General features: G+C 45.6%; 1 protein-coding gene across 1 annotated transcript in view; it reads left to right on the forward strand.

The window, feature by feature from the left end:
- pdzph1 (PDZ and pleckstrin homology domains 1) overlaps positions 1 to 19491 on the forward strand; it is a 47831-nt gene that overhangs the window by 14309 nt on the left and 14031 nt on the right. The window contains exons 4-8 of the mRNA XM_055633245.1: positions 4994 to 5104; positions 10124 to 10302; positions 15489 to 15646; positions 16572 to 16614; positions 18719 to 18905. Of these exons, the coding sequence (XP_055489220.1) occupies positions 4994 to 5104; positions 10124 to 10302; positions 15489 to 15646; positions 16572 to 16614; positions 18719 to 18905 (678 nt within the window). The remainder of the gene's footprint in view (positions 1 to 4993; positions 5105 to 10123; positions 10303 to 15488; positions 15647 to 16571; positions 16615 to 18718; positions 18906 to 19491) is intronic.

Here is a 19491-nt window from a genome sequence, read left to right on the forward strand (position 1 = left end):
CAGAACAAGATAGTCTAAAAGCTGAAATATGTAAAGCAACCAGAGTGGTGCAAAGTTCATAGAGGTTCAGTAGGTTTGTGGTTAGGGTTGTGCAGGGTGGTACGTGCATTATGGTTGATGGGCAAAAGCTGTTCTGGAATATGGAGGTAAGAATTTTCAGGCTCCTTTACCTTCTTCATTATGTACAATAGACAATAGGTGCAGGAGTAGGCCATTCGGCCCTTTGAGCCAGCACCGCCATTCAATGTGATCATGGCCGACCATCCCCAATCAGTACCCCGTTCCTGCCTCCTCCCCATATCCCCTGACTCCGCTATTTTTAAGAGCCCTATCTAGCTCTCTCTTGAAAGTATCCAGAGAACCTGCCTCCACCGTCCTCTGAGGCAGATAATTTCACAGACTCACCACTCTCTGTGAGAAAAAGTGTTTCCTCGTCTCCGTTCTAAATGGCTTACTCCTTATTCTTAAACTGTGGCCCCTGGTTCTGGACTCCCTCAACATCAGGAACACGTTTCCTGCCTCGAGTTTTTTATGATTTTTTTATTTTTATGATACTGCCTGTAAGGGAAATTCATTTTGTTGTTTCAAATTGAGACAATGACAATAAATGTGAATACAATACAATACAATACAATAGTGTGTCCAAGCCCTTAACAATCTTATATGTTTCAATGAGATTCCTTCTCATCCTTCTAAACTCCGGAGTGTACAAGCCCAGCTGCTCCATTCTCTCAGCATATGACTGTCCTGTGGTTATAATGGTGTAAACGAGAAGAGAGCACAGCCAAAGAGGTGTTGAACATTGATGATATTTGCTGCTTTCTTGAGCCAGCGCTTCCTGTAGATCACTTCAGCGGTGGGGAGCTCAGTATCCATAATGGACCGGGCGGGCAATGTCCTTCACCTGCAGCCACCAACACTTCAAACTAGGCCTTGAGGCAACCCGTCATTTTGCTCTCCACTGCACACTTGCACAATTTCAATGGCGTATTTGGCAAGATGCATGGTCCCTCAGCTTTCCCTTCCTGAAGTCAACAATCAGTCTTGTCTTGCTAATGTTGAGAACAACAATGTTGTTTCAGCAACATTCAATCAGATCATCAATCTCCTTCCTGTACTCTGACTCATCATTACCCATTATTTGTTCCAAAACGGTGGTATCATTGACGAATTTAAAGATGGGGCTTATAGGTTTGTCTGGCAGCACAGTCATATGTATGGAGAGTACAGGGCAGTGGACTGAGCAAGCAGCCCAACATACTCACTGATATCTGCAAATGAGGAACCCAAGGTCTTAATTGCATAGGGAGCAATAGAGACCCAGTTTCCCACATTGGAAAATTAGTTTGGAAAGGATGATGGTGTTGAGCGCTAACCGGTCGTCGAAAACCAATAGCCTGACACATATGTATTCCCATTGCCCATGTGGTCCAGCGAGAGTGGAGAGTCACCAAGATCACATCCACTTTTGATCTGCTGTGGTGGGAGACAAATTAAAGTGGTTCCAGGTCATTACTGAGGGAGGAGTTGATTTGCGATATAACCAACCCCTTGAAGTACAATGGAGATGAATGCCACCGGTCGGTAGACATTGAGGCAGGTCACCTTGCTCTTCTTCAACATCAGTCTTATGGATGTAATTATAAAGCATGTGGGGACCTCTAATGGTAGTAATGAGAGTGTGAAGATGTCCATCCCTGTGCGGCACGGTGTCGCAGTGGTAGAGTTGCTGCCTTACACCTCTTACAGCGCTTACAGCGTCAGAGACTCGGGTTCGATCCTGACTACAGGCGGTTGTATGCACAGAATTTGTACATTCTCCCCGTGACCGCGTGGGTTTTCTCCGAGATCTTCGGTTTCCTCCCACACTCCAAAGACGTACAGGTATGTAGGTTAAATGGCTTGGTATAAGCGTAAATTGTCCCTCGTGTGTGTAGGATAGTGTGTGGGGATCGCTGGGGGCGCCGTCCTGTGTGGTATGGCTGCCCAGCCTGCAGCTGTTCGTTTTTTCACGCTTTTTAAAAAATTTTTAGCGAGTTTTAGTGTTTTGTTTTTTGGAGTTCTAGTCTTTGTGGGGGGTGGGGGGGAGGAAGGGGGAAAACTACTTTTCAGCGGCAGCGCTGAACTTTTCATCGGGAGCCTGGGATCTCTCGCCGAGATCGCCAGTAGTGGAGCTCCATCCAGCGCGACCTTGTTGGCTTCGGAAGCCGCGGTCTCCGGTAAGGGAAGCGGCCGTTCCAGGTGCCCCAAGCCGCTGAGAGGATTCTCCCAACGCCGGAGCACCATCACCCGGCGAGAACGGCCTGGAACATCGGGCCTCCGTAAAGGCAACTGCGGAGGCCTCAATAGGACCGACTATGGTTGGACATGGATGGGGACTGGACATTGTACCTTCCCTCATAGTGGGAACCATTGTGGGGGGATGTTTTTATGTTTAAATTTCCTTATTATTGTCATGTCTGTATTCTTTCTTTATGTGCTGCATTGGCAAGAAGCATTTCACTACACCTAGGTGTATGTGACCAATAATAACCTTTGAACCTTTGAACCTTTGGTCGGCACAGACTCGGTGGGCGAAGGGCCTGTTTCCACGCTGTATCTCTAAACTAAACTAAAAACGCAAGTGGATAATTCGGCGCAACATTTGAGACTGTGGCCGGGCTGGGCTGGGCTGGGCTGCTTTCCGAGGGTTCACCTCCGGAAGGATCTTCCGATGTCAGCCTTGGAGACTGAGTTCACAGGGTCATTAGGGTTTGTGGGGGCCTGTGAAGGTAAATTGTTATTTTCCCTTTCAAAACGAGCTTAGAAAACATGAAGCTCATCACTGTCACTTGAGCTACTCATTTCACCTTGTAGGAAATGATGACTTACTGAGCATCCAGCATTTTAGTCTGGATGTGTCTCCTTGCAATCCCCATGGCCTTTGCCGATTTATTGTCTTTTTGTATGACTTTGGATCGCCGGATTTGAACGCTGCAGAGCTGCTCCAGGAGAGATTGTTGACCTTCCATTTCATGCAAGGTCTCTGGTTGGCGAACCCTCGGATGGTTCTGTTTGGACCACACTATTGGGGCAGGATGTAGACTGGAGTTAAGATCATGGAGGTGATTTGCTTTGGGAGGTATAAGGGGTGGCACTTCACAGTCAGATGTTCCAGGAAGAGGGAGCAGGAATTGAACAAGGCGATCACGTCCAAGCACCATGAAGAGTTTACTCCTTCTCCCACTTTTCCCGATGATACCACCCAGTCCATGAATTGAATTGAATACTTTGTTGACACATGTGACAAGTCACAGTGACATTTTTTGCTTGCATACCTTGCCAAGATATGCAAATAATCGCCTATAAAGGGTTCTTACAAAGTTACAAATTCCCCCCCACGCCAATTCCCCCATTGTTCTTCTCCCCCTGCCCCCTCCCTCACGGCTGGTCCCCCCACGATGGGTCCCCAGCGGCTGGAGAGCCGTGTCTGGAGAGCTGGGACTAAGCCATATCCATGTGAAACAGATTACATATCATTCCCTCAAGTCCTTTGGTCAGGCAATCTTGCCCTTAAGCCCTCAGTCTTATTTTGTAGGGATTGCACCTTGGCCAAGGGGATGCTGAGGAGGGGTTGCATCAGTATGCATTATGCACTACCTAACACAATGACCAAAAAAACTTCACAGGACTATTATGCAACAACATTTTACCACGAGCTACATCAAAGCCACATACATGTACCCCATAAATCAGTCTGAAGATGGGTCTCGACCCAAAACGTCACCCATTCCTTCTCTCCAGAGATACTGCCTTTCCCGCTGAGTTACTGCAGCATTTTGTGCCTACCTACATGTATCCCAAGCTACACAAAAGCCATATACATGTACCCCAAGCTACATTAGGAGGGACAACCAGGATATATATCAAATTAATTACAGTTAGAGACAGTTAAGGGAATTTTTGAGCTTATGGCTAAAATTACCAAAGGCACAGTTGCCAATGGGGATGATATTACATCCAGAGACAATCAAAGTCTAATATTGGATGAACACGGAAATCTCAGACAGCTGTAGATTTAGAAGGATTATAGAGATGGATTAAAAATGAGGGCTATGGAAGGATTTGAAAACAGGGCTGAGAAGGATAAAAAATCAAGCCCATGCTTAACGGGAAGCCAATGTAAGTTGGCAAGCACGTGCATGGTGGGCGAGCAGGTCACAGAGAATTGAGCAGCGTCTAGTTCACTGCATCTGTGCAGTTTCTGATTATTAGCCCAGACATCACAACTGCAGCTTTCGAGATACAATAATATTTGATTTTCTATATTTAACCGTACACTTCAAAGATGCTGCAAGTTGTTTGACATTATATTTGGTGAATGCTGGTAACCTGTTATTACTCCTGTCACTATAAAAGATTTAATTTAGAAAAACTGGGTATTTTATTAAGTTATTTCATGTATTTCATGTAGTCAGTCAGAACATTTTTCCAAGGATGGAAAAATCATATACTAGAGGCCACAGCTTTAAGGTGAGATAGGACAAACATTTAAAGGTGTTGTGCAGGGCAACCTTTTTACACAGAGATGAACACGGAAATCTCAGACAGCTGTAGATTTAGAAGGATTATAGAGATGGATTAAAAATGAGGGCTATGGAAGGATTTGAAAACAGGGGTGAGAATGATTTAAAAAATCATTTTTGTGGTGGGTGGTGGGTGCCTGGAATGTGCTCCCAGGGTTGGTGGATGAATTTGATCCGATAGTGGCAATTAAGAGACCTTTGGATAGGCATATTGGATATACAGGGAATGGAGGGCTATAGATCATGTGCAGGTAGATTAGAGATAGTCTTGGCCTCATGTTCAGCACAGACCTGTGGGCAGAAGGGCCTGTCCTTCTATGATCTATTGAGCACGGAAGGTAATTGCACTTCTGTTTGTAGAGAAGAGATGCACATTTTCCTTCCAAAGCTGTAAAATAATTTGCTGTGATATTTGGGCTTGGTTTCAGATGGTGCCGCTGAGGAAGCAGGACTTCTGATTGGCGATGTCGTGTTGGCGGTTAATGGCACCGATGTGACCAGCATCCCTCACTCTGAGGCAGCCAACCTGGCTCTTCAAGGTATGGAGAGAGTCAAGAGCCAAGAGTGTTTAATTGTTACATGTACGGAACAATGAAATTCCTCCTTGCAACCTCATAGCAGGCCTGGAAACACAATATATGATAAACAAACGTATAATACATTAATAATCCCAAAAAGAGCACAAATCCCCCCAAATCCTAAATGCAACCAAAGACACTGTATAGTTCGTAGTTGAGGTTTGTGTTGTGAAGTGTCCAAGAACCTTGGGAACAAACTATTAATGAACCTGGTTTTCAGACTCCTAAACTTTCTTCCCAATGGTAGGGCTAAAGTGACTCAGCCAGGGTGCAGTGGGTCTTTGGTGATAATGGCTGCCTTTTGAAGTAGCACCTTCAATGGTGGGGAGATCAGTACCAGTGATGGACGGGGCAGTTTCTACCACTCCCTGTACAGGACAGCTCCATTGATAGGGTGAAGTGCGCTGACATGGCTTGGCCTGGCATAGTTGTGCAAACTAATGCTCTTCCTCATCCCATGAGCCAAGTCACAATCAATGTCAGAACACTGAGATTTCCCTGTAATCTCCTTTGTTCCTGGATGATTGAGTTTGCTGAACCAGGCCATGATGTACACAGTCAATAAAGTGAGCTTCAGACACAACCTTTGCTTTTATTTGCAGTCACAGCTAATTGCGACTAATGCATTTCAGAATGCATGATGTTACGTATTAAATGTACAGCTAAGGTCAGTATCAGATGACCAACCCAACATCTTTTCAGAAGGTGCTGAATTTTCTACAGTAATGGTAATAATAATAATAATGTTTTGTTTATAGGGACAGTGCATATTAATTAACATTTTGCATGTAAATATGCAAGATTGTAGCCAATCAGTAGCTAAATTCCGTCTCATAGCAGGCCTGGAATGCTCCACTATTACGATACAAATTCCGTCTCTAGTCCCAGGCAAAGGTAGGTGAAGTGTCTTGCCCAAGGACACAACGACAGTACACATTCCAAGCAGGATTCGAACCGGCCACCTTCAGGTTGCCAGCCGAACACTTAGCCCATTGCGGCATCTGTCGTCCGGTACTGTGTGTACCGGTAAAGGATACACAAACACTGCAAAACCGTTCTGGGGTGTAAGTCCTGAGATGCCAAATCTCAGTGTTCTGACATTGATCGTGACTTGGCTCACGGGATGAGGAAGAGCATTAGTTTGCACAACTACGCCAGGCCAAGCCATGTCAGCGCACTTCACCCTATCAATGGAGCTGTCCTGTACAGCAAGGCCAATGTCGGAAGGCCCAACCTTCTTCTATTTAATCTCTAGATTCTGGATCAGTTCCTGTGACTTGGATAACTAATGTTATCCCACTTTTTAAGAAAGGAGGGAGAGAGAAAGTAGGGAATTAGACTGATATCAGTGGTGGGGAAGTGCTGGAGTCAATGATTAAAGATGTAATAGTGGAGCATTTGGATAGGATCGGTCCAAGTCAACATGTATATACGAAGGGGGAATATTGCTTGACTAATCTTCTGGAATTTTTTGCGGATGTAACAAGTAAAATGGATAATGGATGTGGTGGATCTGGACTTTCAGAAAGCCTTTGTTAAAGTCTCACACAGGAGATTAGTGGACAAAATTAGAGCACATGGTATTGGGGGTAGGGTATTGACATGGATACAAAATTGGTTGACAGGTAGGAAACAAAGAGCAGGTAGTGACAAGTGGGGTACCGCGAGGCTCGGTGCTGGGACTGCAGCAATTCACAATATATATTAATGATTTAGATGAAGGAATTAAAAGTAACATTAGCAAATTTGCAGATAACACAAAGCTGGGTGACAGTGTGAACTGTGAGGAGGATGCTATTAGGATGCAGGGTGATTTGGACAGGTTGGGTGGGTGGCAGATGCAGTATAATGTGGATGAATGTGAGGTTATCCACTTTGGTGGCAAGAGCGGGAAGGCAGAATATTATTTGAATGGTGTCAGGTTAGGAAAAGGGGAAGTACAGCAAGACCTGGGTGTCCTTGTCTATCAGTCACTGATAATAAGCATGCAGGTACAACAAGCAGTGAAGAAAGCTATTGGCATGTTGGCCTTCATAACAAGAGGAATCGAATATAGGAGCAAAGAGGTCCTTCTGCAGTGAGACCTGGAGTATCGTGTGCGGTTTTGGTCTCCTAACTTGAGGAAGGACATTCTTGCTATTGAGGGAATGCAGCTTAGGTTTACAAGGTTAATTCATGGGATGGCGGGACTGTCATATGCTGAGAGAATGGAGCGACTGTGATTGTATTCACTGGAATTTAGAAGGATGAGAGGACACCTTATAAAAACATAAAATTATTAAGGGATTGGACATGCTAGATGCAGGAAATATGTTCCCTATGTTGGGGGAGTCCAGAACCAGGAGCTACAGTTTAAGAATAAGGGGTAAGCCATTTAGAACAGAGATGAGGAAAAGCTTTTTCACCCAGAGAGTTGTGAATTTGTGGAATTCTCTGCCTCAGAAGGTAGTGGCGGCCGGTTCAGTAGATGCATTCAAAAGAGAATTCGATAGATCTCTTATAGTAGCAGAATCAAGGGATATGGGGAGAAGACAGGAATGGGATACTGATTGTGGATGATCAGCCATGATCACATTGAATCACGGTGCTAGCTCAAAGGACCGAATGGCCTACTCCTGCACCTATTTTCTATGTATCTATGTAACCTTAAACTAAGGTGGCTTCTTCAGAAAGGGGGCTGCCTGAAGGCAAGAAATGAAATTGCAGAGCAAATCCTCAGGGGTTCAGACTGTAATCTCATCCTGTACCTTCAAGTGGGTCCATACATGCATGGGGATAATCATCATGAACATAAACCAGCATCTGCAGTTCCTTCCCACACATAGTTATGAATTTGTTGGATTTCGGAAGATCCAAAGCAAATGGACTCCCAACATATAAATTCCCCATTTACCGGCTTGTCACATTCTCTTTAAGCCAGTTGCTTTGAGATAGGCTGGGCGATTCAGAAAAATGAGTGTAAAGCCAAGACTCAAAGTGCATTGAGGCCAAATCAGAGGCCCAGTTTCAGACTGCAGTCTGCAGTTAAATAGGGATTACATAGAATGATCCCAGATTTTGGAGCTCACACTCTTCCAAATATTTTTCTATATAGTCATTTTATAGTATACGAGCATCACAGCCCAGTATTTATTCCAATTCTCGAAGGCCTTGGTCTTCTCAAACTGCTGCAGTTGTTCTGATGAAGAGATTTCCACAGTGCCTTTAGCAGACCAGTGGACTCCAGAACTTAAACCCAGGGACAAAGAAGAAAGAGTGACTTATATCAGTAGATCTACAGTGTCCCCCATGCCAGACTGAGTTGTAAATAGCCCTCAAGATCTGCAGTGATTATTGTGTTCCCTTTTAAGAATGGCCGACTGAGTTTAAATGGCATTGAATGCCCTGGATGCTATTGCAAGCTGCACACTCAGGCAAGTGGTGAGCTTGACGTACCACACCTGACTACACCATCCAAAGCCTTTTGTTCCAGAACACATTCTTGTGAAATCTGGACATTTACTGTAGAACATTAAACCTCCTGTCCAAATCCTAGGTATTGCACACTCATTCAAAACAGCGGCACAGCGGCAGAAACCTGGATCCGACCCTGGTTCCTGACTATGGTTCCTGTCTGTTAGTTCTCTGTGTGACCACGTGGGTTTTCTCCGATGCTCCAGTATCCTCCCACACTCCAAGGATGTATAGTGGTGTAGGTTAATTGGCATTGGTTAAATTATAAATTGGTGTGTGTGTGTGTGTGTGTGTGTGTGTGTGTGTGTGTGTGTGTGTGTGTGTGTGTGTGTGTGTGTGTGTGTGTGTGTGTGTGTGTGTGTGTGTGTGTGTGTGTGTGTGTGTGTGTGTGTGTGTGTGTGTGTGTGTGTGTGTGTGTGTGTGTGTGTGTGTGTGTGTGTGTGTGTGTGTGTGTGTGTGTGTGTGTGTGTGTGTGTGTGTTTAATGTGCAGGTATCAATGTCCGGTAGGCGGCGCGGCTCTGGCCAGCAGCGGCCTCTGCAGCCTGTCCGTGTTTTATTATTTTTTGTCTGTGTTTTAATGTAGTTTTTGTTATTTTATGTTGGGGTGTGTGTGTGTGGGGGATGGGGGTGGGGGGGGGGGGACTTTTTGAATCTCTCCCTGCACTGGAGACCCGACCTTTTCTCGTCGGGTCTCAGGTGTCGTTGAGGCCGCAACGAGGAGCGGCCTCCAACAGGAAGAAGCCGGGGACTCAGGTGCCGACTCACCGTTGCCGTCGCGGAGCTGGCCGAGACCGGAGCGGGTGGAGCGGTGGAGGAGCGCTGCTGCTGCTGCTGCCGCTGCTGCTGCTGCTGCTGCCACTGCCGCTGCTGCTGCTGCCGCTGCTGCTGAGTCGGAGGCTGCTGCTGCGGGTCTGCGGACGGCGGCACCGGGAGCCCACGGATCCCTGGAGGGAGACCGCTTTTCGGGGCTCCTGCAACGGCGACTTCTCCCGCCCGAGTTGCGGGGTTGAAGAGCTCCTGGAGCGGGGCCTCACTACACCGCCCCGTGCGGCTGGAATGGCCGCGGGACTCTGCGAGCGCACGCCGGGGGCTCCAACACCAAGACCCGGTGTGCGACCTTGCACCACCCGGCGTGGCTTTAATGGCTGCGGGACAATCGCCATCGCCAGCCGGGGGCTATGACTTTGACTCTGACATCGGGGGGGAGAGAGTGCAGTGGAGAGATAAGTTTTTTTGGCCTTCCATCACAGCTATGTGATGGATGTTTATGTAAAATGTAATTGTGTTGTGTCTGGGGTCTATTTGTGTGTAATGTATGGCTGCAGAAACGGCATTTCGTTTGGACCTCTAGGGGTCCAAATGACAATTAAATTGACTCTGACTCTGACTCTGACTCTGACAATGGCTGGCGGGGACACGGTGGGCCGAAGGGCCTGTTTCCACGCTGTATCTATAAAATCAAACTAAACTAAGCTAAAAGTACAGTAATGTGTGATGAATTGCCTTTTTTACATTACAATTCCTAGGTCCAGATATTCTGACTCTCGTGGTGGGGTCAGACATCAGCCGATGCCCAAACACCCCGCGGCCAGCGTGCCGTGGATATCTGCATAAACGAACCCAATCTGCGCTTCTGAAGGGTTGGAGGAAGAGGTGGTTTGTTTTAAAACACGATGGATTATTCTACTATTACAAGAACAAAATGGTGAGAAGAAATAATTTAATGTTCAAATCTTTAACTAAGTTATTAACCCAAAGAGAGGCACAATGGTGCAGCTGGTAGTGCTGCTGCCTCATAGGGCCAGAGGCACAAATTCGATCCTGACCTTGGGTGCTGTCTCAGTGGAGTTTGCAGGTTCTTCCGGTGGCCACATGGGGTTCCTCCAGGTGCTCTAGTTTCCTTCCACATCCCAAAGGCATGTGGTTCTGTAGGTAATTGGCCTCTGTAAATTGTCCCTTGTGTAGGGAGTGGATTAATGTATGTTTTTAATGTTTATTTGTGTGTCTTGTGTGGGGTGGGGTGTGGTGTGGGGGGGTAAGGGGGAGACCGTTTCAGTCGCCTACTCCACGGAGAGGCAACCTTTTTCCATGACGCCTCCCCCGTGGCCTCACAGCAGGGATCGGTGCGGCATTTCCCGGAGTCGTGCCCGGGGCTTCAGCTGCGGGCGCAGCGCGGACTCTCGTCGCGGGGCTGGCGAGCCCTCGCCAGGTGTCGCCGGAGGGGAGCGCTCCGTTCGCTGGCCTGCAGCAGCCTGAAGCGTCTGGAGCCTGGGGTCCCTTGTTGGGGACCGGGGAGGAGAAGAGCTCTGACCGCTGGCCCGCGGCTTACTTCTACCGCAGGCGCAGCGGGGACTTACCATCAGGAGCGGGATCCCTCGCCGGGAACCCATGGAGAGGAGCTCCGACCGCCGCCCCTGTGGTCTGCGGTGCTTCCGGCTGCAGCGTGGCGGGGTCTTGAGATCTTCCACCGCCGGCCTGCGGGCTACACCAACTTGAAGCCGCGGTGTCCGGTGCGGAGGCACCGATTCAGGACTTTACCTGGACTTTACCTTGTCTACACATTTGGCCGCACACAGCAGCGTCTGCGGAGGGTTGAGGTCCCGACCACGGGGGAAAAATGGAGGAGGAGTGGCCAAATTTTATGCCTTGCACCACAGCGATGAATGCTGTGGTCGATGTTTGTGTTACATTTTTATTGTGTTTTTGTGTTTTCGTTTTTCATTGTACCGCTGCTGGCAAATTCATTTCACTTGCACTTTATGTGCAAGTGACGAATAAAACTGATTGATTGATGAATAAATGGGATAACAGAACCAGCGTAAACAGTTGAACAATGGTCAGCGGGAACTTGGTGGGCTGAAAGGGCTGTTTCCATGTTGTGGAAAACTATTTGAATGAGAATCTAAGTGACATGATTAGTAAGTTAGCAGATGACACAAAATTGGTGGTGTGGTGGAGAGTGAAGAAGGTTGTCTAAGGTTAAACAGGATCTCGTTCAACTGGGAGTGTGGACAAAGGAATGGCAGATGAAATTTAACGCTGCAAACATCATTGAGGTCCACTGTACACTCACATTTGATGTTTCTGACTTGCTACTATAGGTGATTTTTAAAAGTTGTAAGAGCACACAGACATAAGAGGAGCCTCGGCTGTTGGAAACAAGTTGAAAGTACATATGCATATATATTAAACCGACTGTAGTGACAAAATGTTATATCATTTCAAGGATTTAGTCCTTTAATCAATAGACAATAGACAATAGGTGCAGGAGTAGGCCATTCGGCCCTTCGAGCCAGCACCGTCATTCAATGTGATCATGGCTGATCATCCCCAATCAGTACCCCGTTCCTGCCTCCCCATATCCCCTGACTCCGCTATTTTAAAGCCCTATCTAGCTCTCTCTTGAAAGCATCCAGAGAACCTGCCTCCACCGCGCCCTCTGAGGCAGAGAATTCCACAGACTCACCACTCTCTGTGAGAAAAAGTGTTTCCTCGTCTCCGTTGTAAATGGCTTACTCCTTATTCTTAAACTGTGGCCCCTGGTTCTGGGCTCCCCCAACATTGGGAACATGTTTCCTGCCTCTAGCGTGTCCAAACCCTTAACAATCTTATATGTTTCAATAAGATCTCCTCTCATCCTTCTAAACTCCAGAGTGCACAAGCCCAGCTGCTCCATTCTCTCAGCAATTGAAAGTCTCGCCATCCCGGGAATTAACCTTGTAAACCTACGCTACACTCCCTCAATAGCAAGAATGTCCTTCCTCAAATTAGGGCACCAAAACTGCACACAATACTCCAGGTGTGGTCTCACTAGGGCTCTGTACAACTGCACAAGGACCACTTTGCTCCTATATTCGATTCCTCTTGTTATAAAGGCCAACATGCCATTAGCTTTCTTCACTGCCTGCTGTACCTGCACGCTTACTTTCATAGACTGATGTACAAGGACCCCCAGATCCCTTTGTACTATCCCTTTTCCCAACTCGACGCCATTTAGATAATATTCTGCCTTCCTGTTTTTGCTACCAATGTGGATAACCTCACATTTATCCACATTAAACTTCATCTGCCATGCATCTCCCCACTCCCCCAACCTGTCCAAGTCACCCTGCATTCTCATAGCATCCTCCTCACAGTTCACACTGCCACCCAGCTTTGTGTCATCTGCAAATTTACTAATGTTACTTTGAATCCCTTCATCCAAATAATTGAAGTATATTGTAAATAGCTGCGGTCCCAGCACCGAGCCTTGCGGTACCCCACTAGTCACTGCCTGCCATTCTGAAAGGGACCGGTTAATCCCTACTCTTTGTTTCCTGTCTGCCAACCACTTCTCTATCCATGTCAGCTTCCATGTATTGTCCCCAATACCATGTGCCCTAATTTTGCCCACTAATCTCCTATGTGGGACCTTATCAAATGCTTTCTGACAGTCCAGGTACACTACATCCACTGGTTCTCCCTTGTCCATTTTCCAAGTTACATTTAAAAAAAATTCCAGAAGATTAGTCAAGCATGATTTCCCCTTCGTAAATCCATGCTGACTCGGACCGATCCTGTTACTGCTATACAAATGTGTGGCTGTCTCATCTTTTATACTTGACTCCAGCATCTTCACCACCACCAATGTCAGTCTAACTGGTCTATAATTCCCTGTTTTCCCTCTCCCGCCTTTCTTAAAAAGTGGGATAACATTAGCTACCCTCCAATCCACAGGAACTGATCCTGAGTCTATAGAACATTGGAAAATTATCACCAATGCATCCACGATTTCTAGAGCCACTTCCTTAAGTACCCTGGGATGCAGACCATCAGGCCCTGGGGATTTATCAGCCTTCAGTCCCATCAGTCTACCCAACACCATTTCCTGCTTAATGTGGATTTCCTTCAGTTCCTCCGTCACCCCATTGTGGTGGATTAAATCACTTTAATTAAAGACAGGTGATCAGAAGATAATTGATACACATCCACGAGCTCTCCACGAGACTTTCAATGCCATCGAAAGATTAATTTTCCAAACACATTCTCTTGATTAATAGTTTCTTTATTGCAGTAGTAAAAGCAGTAAGATATTCATCCAAACTTCTTCTTGTATAAGTACATTTCAATTCAATCGTGGTCATGCTTGTGCAAGGTCGAAAGCTATGACCTCTCCCCCATTCTTCTTCAAACTAAACTAACTACTAGGGAGCCGGCGCGAGATTCCCAGCCGCAAACACGCCTCAGACTACGTATAAATCCCACCCACATAATTACAGTCAGATAAAATTTAAAGGTAACTGGTTATATAACCATATAACCATATAACAATTACAGCACGGAAACAGGCCATCTCGGCCCTACAAGTCCGTGCCGAACAACTTTTTTCCCTTAGTCCCACCTGCCTGCACTCATACCATAACCCTCCATTCCCTTCTCATCCATATGCCTATCCAATTTATTTTTAAATGATACCAACGAACCTGCCTCCACCACTTCCACTGGAAGCTCATTCCACACCGCTACCACTCTCTGAGTAAAGAAGTTCCCCCTCATGTTACCCCTAAACTTCTGTCCCTTAATTCTGAAGTCATGTCCTCTTGTTTGAATCTTCCCTATTCTCAAAGGGAAAAGCTGATCCACATCAACTCTGTCTATCCCTCTCATCATTTTAAAGACCTCTATCAAGTCCCCCTTAACCTTCTGCGCTCCAGAGAATAAAGACCTAACTTATTCAACCTTTCTCTGTAACTTAGTTGTTGAAACCCAGGCAACATTCTAGTAAATCTCCTCTGTACTCTCTATTTTGTTGACATCCTTCCTATAATTGGGCGACCAAAATTGTACACCATACTCCAGATTTGGTCTCACCAATGCCTTGTACAATTTTAACATTTTCAAGGAACTATGCACGGTTATTCCCATAGTTATAACATACTGAGTTAAGCTAAAAGGCTACTACATACTCAATAGAATGCAGGAGTTCTGAATGGCGAAGGAATGGCAGAGATGCACAGTGAATCAACCATGTCAAAAGCCTCAGAGAGATCAGGGTCAGTCATTGTCACAGAGAGAGAATAGGTCCTTATATATTTAGTTACGTTACATTCTGCCACCTCTCGCTAAACCTATCAACTGAAACCATTGCTACTCATGAACCACCCCCTCCCCGGGTACTTTCCCATACAACTGCAGGAAATGCTGCACTTGTCGCTTTCCTCCCCCCTCGACTCCATCCAAGGACCCAATCAGTCTTTCCAGGTGAGGCAGAGGTTCACCTGCACCTTCTCCAGCCTCATCTTCTGCGTCTGCTGTTCCAGGTGTCAACTTCTCTACATCGGCGAGACCAAGCGCAGGCTTGGCGATCGCTTCGCCCAACACCTCCGCTCAGTTCGTACTGACCAACCTGATCTCCCAGTGGCTCAGCACTTCAACTTCCCCTCCCATTCCCAATCTGACCTTTCTATCCTGGGCCTCCTCCATTGCCAGAGTGAGGCCCAGCGGAAATTGGAGGAACAGCACCTCATATTTTGCTTGGGTAGTTTACACCCCAGCGGTAGGAACATTGAATTCTCTAATTTTAGATAGCCCTTGCTTTCTCCCTCCTTCCCCACCCCCTTCCCAGCTCTCCAACAAAGTCTGCTATCTCCGTCTCTTCCTTTCCTCCCCACCCGCCTGACATTAGTCTGAAGAAGGGACTCAACCCAAAACGTCACCTGTTCCTTCTCTCCATAGATGCTGCCTCACCCACTGAGTTTCTCCAGCATTTTTTTGGCTACCCATGAACAAATCTGATCAGTGAGAAAGAAAATGAATGAAGAGAATGTGGTTGGAATGTGGTCAACAGATCTACTTCCATGCTGAGATACTGAATTGGGATTTAATCTTTCCTTAATCATGTTTTCACACCAGGATGAAGGCAGATGCCGCCCATTAGATGTGATGAGGCTAGATGAGGCTGAAGTTGCGATCGACACCAGCCTTGGGAAACCATTTGTCTTTAAATGTTTTTTACAATCAAGGAACAGGATGTTGTACTTTTGCTCAACTTCCAATCAGGAAATGAAAAGGTAAAGGACTACAGAATTTCTACTGTGCACTGAATTTAGACTGCAATGGAGATGATTACAATTAAAACATAAAATCTATTCATTATATAAAGTGTATTAAAAAATACAAACCCAAATACAACCTAAAAGAAACCAGCAGCAGCCGACGATACAGACCTATTCAATCAATTATTGTTGATCTGATCTCAGCCTGAACTTCACATATTCCTGGCTTTGCAACAAAATCCTTGACCTCGGCTGTCGTTCAAAATCTGCCCACTTCAGCCTTAAATATATTTCATGATTCAGCATCCACGTCACTCTGGGTTAGGGAATTACAAAGGATTCTCAAACAAGAAACCCTTCCTCATTTCCATCTTAAAAAGATGAACCTTTATTCAGAAACCATGCTCCCTTTTTCTAATTACCCCTGTGAGGGGAAACATCTTTGCGGCATTTACCCAGTCAAACTCTTTCAGAATCCTAAATGTTTCAATTAGACTCTTATTGTTCTAATCTACAATTAATATAGCAGCATAGACCCAAACTTCCTTAATTGTTCCCACATTCCAGGAAATAATCCAGTGATTCACTTCTGAACTGCTTCCAATATGAACATATTCCTTGCTAGATAAAGAGACGGATAAAATTCTGTGGTGTTTCTACATGACTATGGTTTATTGTACAATGATGCTGTCAATGAATTGTCTGAATAATGTTTGCATTTACTAGTTAACTCTGTTGGTTTGAAATCTCCCTTTCAATGTGGTTTCTATAGCAGAAGTATGTACATACCTAGGAACAAAACATGCATTAGTAGTAATGTGATTTCAAGTAGAGTGTGATATTGAAGTATAAACTATTGTCTCAAATTCATGGACATTGATTTATCCTTTCATTCTACTCTTAAATGAAAGTGAACCTCTTTATTTCCTACTACCTATAGGTGGCTAGAAGCTATGGAGCGAGCGATACATCCTGTTCACCAGGTATGAGCTGAAACATTGTTCGTTGTAACTGTCTTATAGAATCCTCTGAGCAAATGAACCATTTTGTCTTCTATAAGTTTTTTGGCTTCTTCCTCTTATTTGACGTGTCGATTTTCCAATATGCTGAGCCTCCATTCTTTTCTATTTTTTGGAATAATAGAGCACAGCAACAGGCTCTTTAGCCCAACTTTTCCCATTCTGACCAAGATGTCCTACCTACAGATTATGTCCTAATCTGAGGAAAGACATTCTTGCCATAGAGGGAGTACAGAGAAGGTTCACCAGACTGATTCCTGGGATGTCAGGACTTTCATATGAAGAAAGACTGGACAGACTCGGCTTGTACTCGCTAGAATTTAAAAGATTGAGGGGAGATCTTATAGAAACTTACAAAATTCTTAATGGGTTGGACTGGCTAGATGCAGGAAGATTGTTCCCGATGTTGGGGAAGTCCAGGACAAGGGGTCGCAGTTTAAGGATAAAGTGGAAATTGTTTAGGACCGAGATGAGAAAAACATTTTTCACCCAAAGAGTGGTGAATCTCTGGAATTCTCTGCCACATAAGGTAGTTGAGGCCAGTTCATTGGCTATATTTAAGAGGGAGTTAGATGTGGCCCTTGTGGCTAAAGGGATCAGGGGGTATGGAGAGAAGGCAGGTACAGGATACTGAGTTGGATGATCAGCTATGGTCATATTGAATGGCGGTGCAGGCTCGAAGGGCCGAATGGCCTACTCCTGCACCTATTTTCTATGTTTCTATGTTTCTACACTAATCCCACCTGCCCAAATTTGGCCCATAATCATTCCAAACTTTCCCTATCCATGTACCGTCCAAATATCCTAAATGTTGCTATAGTACCTCCGTCAACTACTTCCTCAATGACCCATAGCATTCCTCCAATGTTAATTTACTCGAGTTAAGCATGTTTTGCTGAAACCATCATCTGTCCATTCCCTCCACAGATGCTGCCTGACCCGCTGAGTTCCTGCAGCACTTTGTGTTTTGCTTAAAATTCCAGCATCTATAGTTCTTTGGCTTCATATAGAAAATGAGATTGTGTTGTTGGAATTTGACAGCCATACAGAGGGTTTAGAAATTATCTGAAAGAGTCCAATTACTGGTAATCTCTCATCATCAGTATGAACCATTGATTAAAAGGGCCTGTCCCACTTGGCAATTCTTTTTGGCGATTGCCGGCATCATTGAAAGACGTATAAGGTCACTGAAAAATTCGCAGCGTGATGCGGCGGTGGCGAGGAGTGACATGGCGTGATGACGTATGACACGTGGTGTTTTTTCAAGTGTTGCAACATTTCTTTTGCCGTCACTGGATTTTGAAATGTTCCATATCTTTTGGCGAAACTGATATGACGTCGGCAGTCGCTGAAAAAATAGCCAAGTGGGACAGACCCTTAAAGCTATTCTTACAACTTGCTGGACAGATTTTCAGCCTGTGCATCAAAACCCAGGAGAATAACAGTGAATTAAAATATGAAACTTAATGCCAGTCTAAAGTAGGGTCTTGACTCGAAAACATAATCTATCCAGGTCCTCCAGGGATGCTGCCTGATCTGCTGAGTTACTCCAAAACTTTGTGTCCTTTTGTGAAACTTAATTCATACTTGGATAGCTTTAATCAGATCAGCACTGAACTTCGCAAAGTATCAGAGTGTTTAATATGTTGACTCATATGACAATACCAAAATGTTAATGTCAATTATGCAGCTGCCCAGGATAAGTATGGGCCAGAGCTACATTTCTGGTGACCTCCCATTTGAACTATTACATGTCTAACTCTGGCCCATCCTCTTGCATCTACCCTTTCACCCCATATCTCATACCTGAACAGATTATGACTGTTGATGAAGCAGCCTTATCTTTCCATCTTCAATGTTGTACAACTAATAATTCAGAATTTTTCAAAGACAAGGCAAATATTACAAATTTCAGACTATCTGGGTGTCCTTTGCTGGCAAATGTTCCCTGGAGATTCCTTGTTTGATTCTGTCAGGGGTTGCCAATTCTATTACAGATGAGTGAAGTGCTGAGGTTTGTAACATTAGTAAAAACAATTGCATTAACAGGGAAATCCCTTCTTTTCAGACCCATGTCTGGGTAGATGTGACCCACCACAATGCCAACCTTCCACCGCTGGCTATCAAGAGCCCAGAATGTCTTGGCCTCCTTCGTCAGGTGGACAGGAACAAAACAGTGTGGGCTCAGCATTACTGTGTGCTGAAGGATGCCTGCCTCTATTTCTATGCTGGCATCCGCTCTACTCTTGCACTTGGTGAGCAATATTGGGGATGTGGATGTTACAGGAAAACAGTTGAGATGTTGTCCATTTTCCATCCCATGTTGTACAATGGGATATGATCTGGTAACCACTAGGTGGCGCAGCGGTAGAGTTGCTGCCTTACAGTACAGGTGCACAACCTTTTATCCGAAAGCCTTGGGACCAGACACTTTTCGTAATTCAGAATTTTTCGGCTTTCGGAATGGAAGATTTTTAGCGTAGTGGTAGAGTGCTCGGCTCGTATCCGCAAGGTCGCGAGTTTGCGCCTCGATCCTGGCAGTTACTCGATCGCGAGTTTGAGTCTTCAATGTAGTTTTTTCTTGCAGAATATGAGAGAATAGGGAGGGTTAGGCTGGGATCATTCTCTGCGAGAGGATCTTAGTGCGGGAGACAAGTGTAGGAGAGGTGTACTGACTGTGTGGGCAGAACTTTGGAAGTGATTGCCCACCATTCTCAAAAGCCGCTGTGTCTCCCTGTCCCTCCAACTCCAGAGGAATCCGCTCCCCGATGGGCCGCTACGGCGACAAGTGGCAGTTCGCCCACAGCCCGAGCTGCGCCCCCTCATCCGCAACCCGGGTTC

Source organism: Leucoraja erinacea, chromosome 3 (assembly GCF_028641065.1).
Source record: "Leucoraja erinacea ecotype New England chromosome 3, Leri_hhj_1, whole genome shotgun sequence".
NCBI classification, from domain to species: Eukaryota; Metazoa; Chordata; class Chondrichthyes; order Rajiformes; family Rajidae; genus Leucoraja; species Leucoraja erinaceus.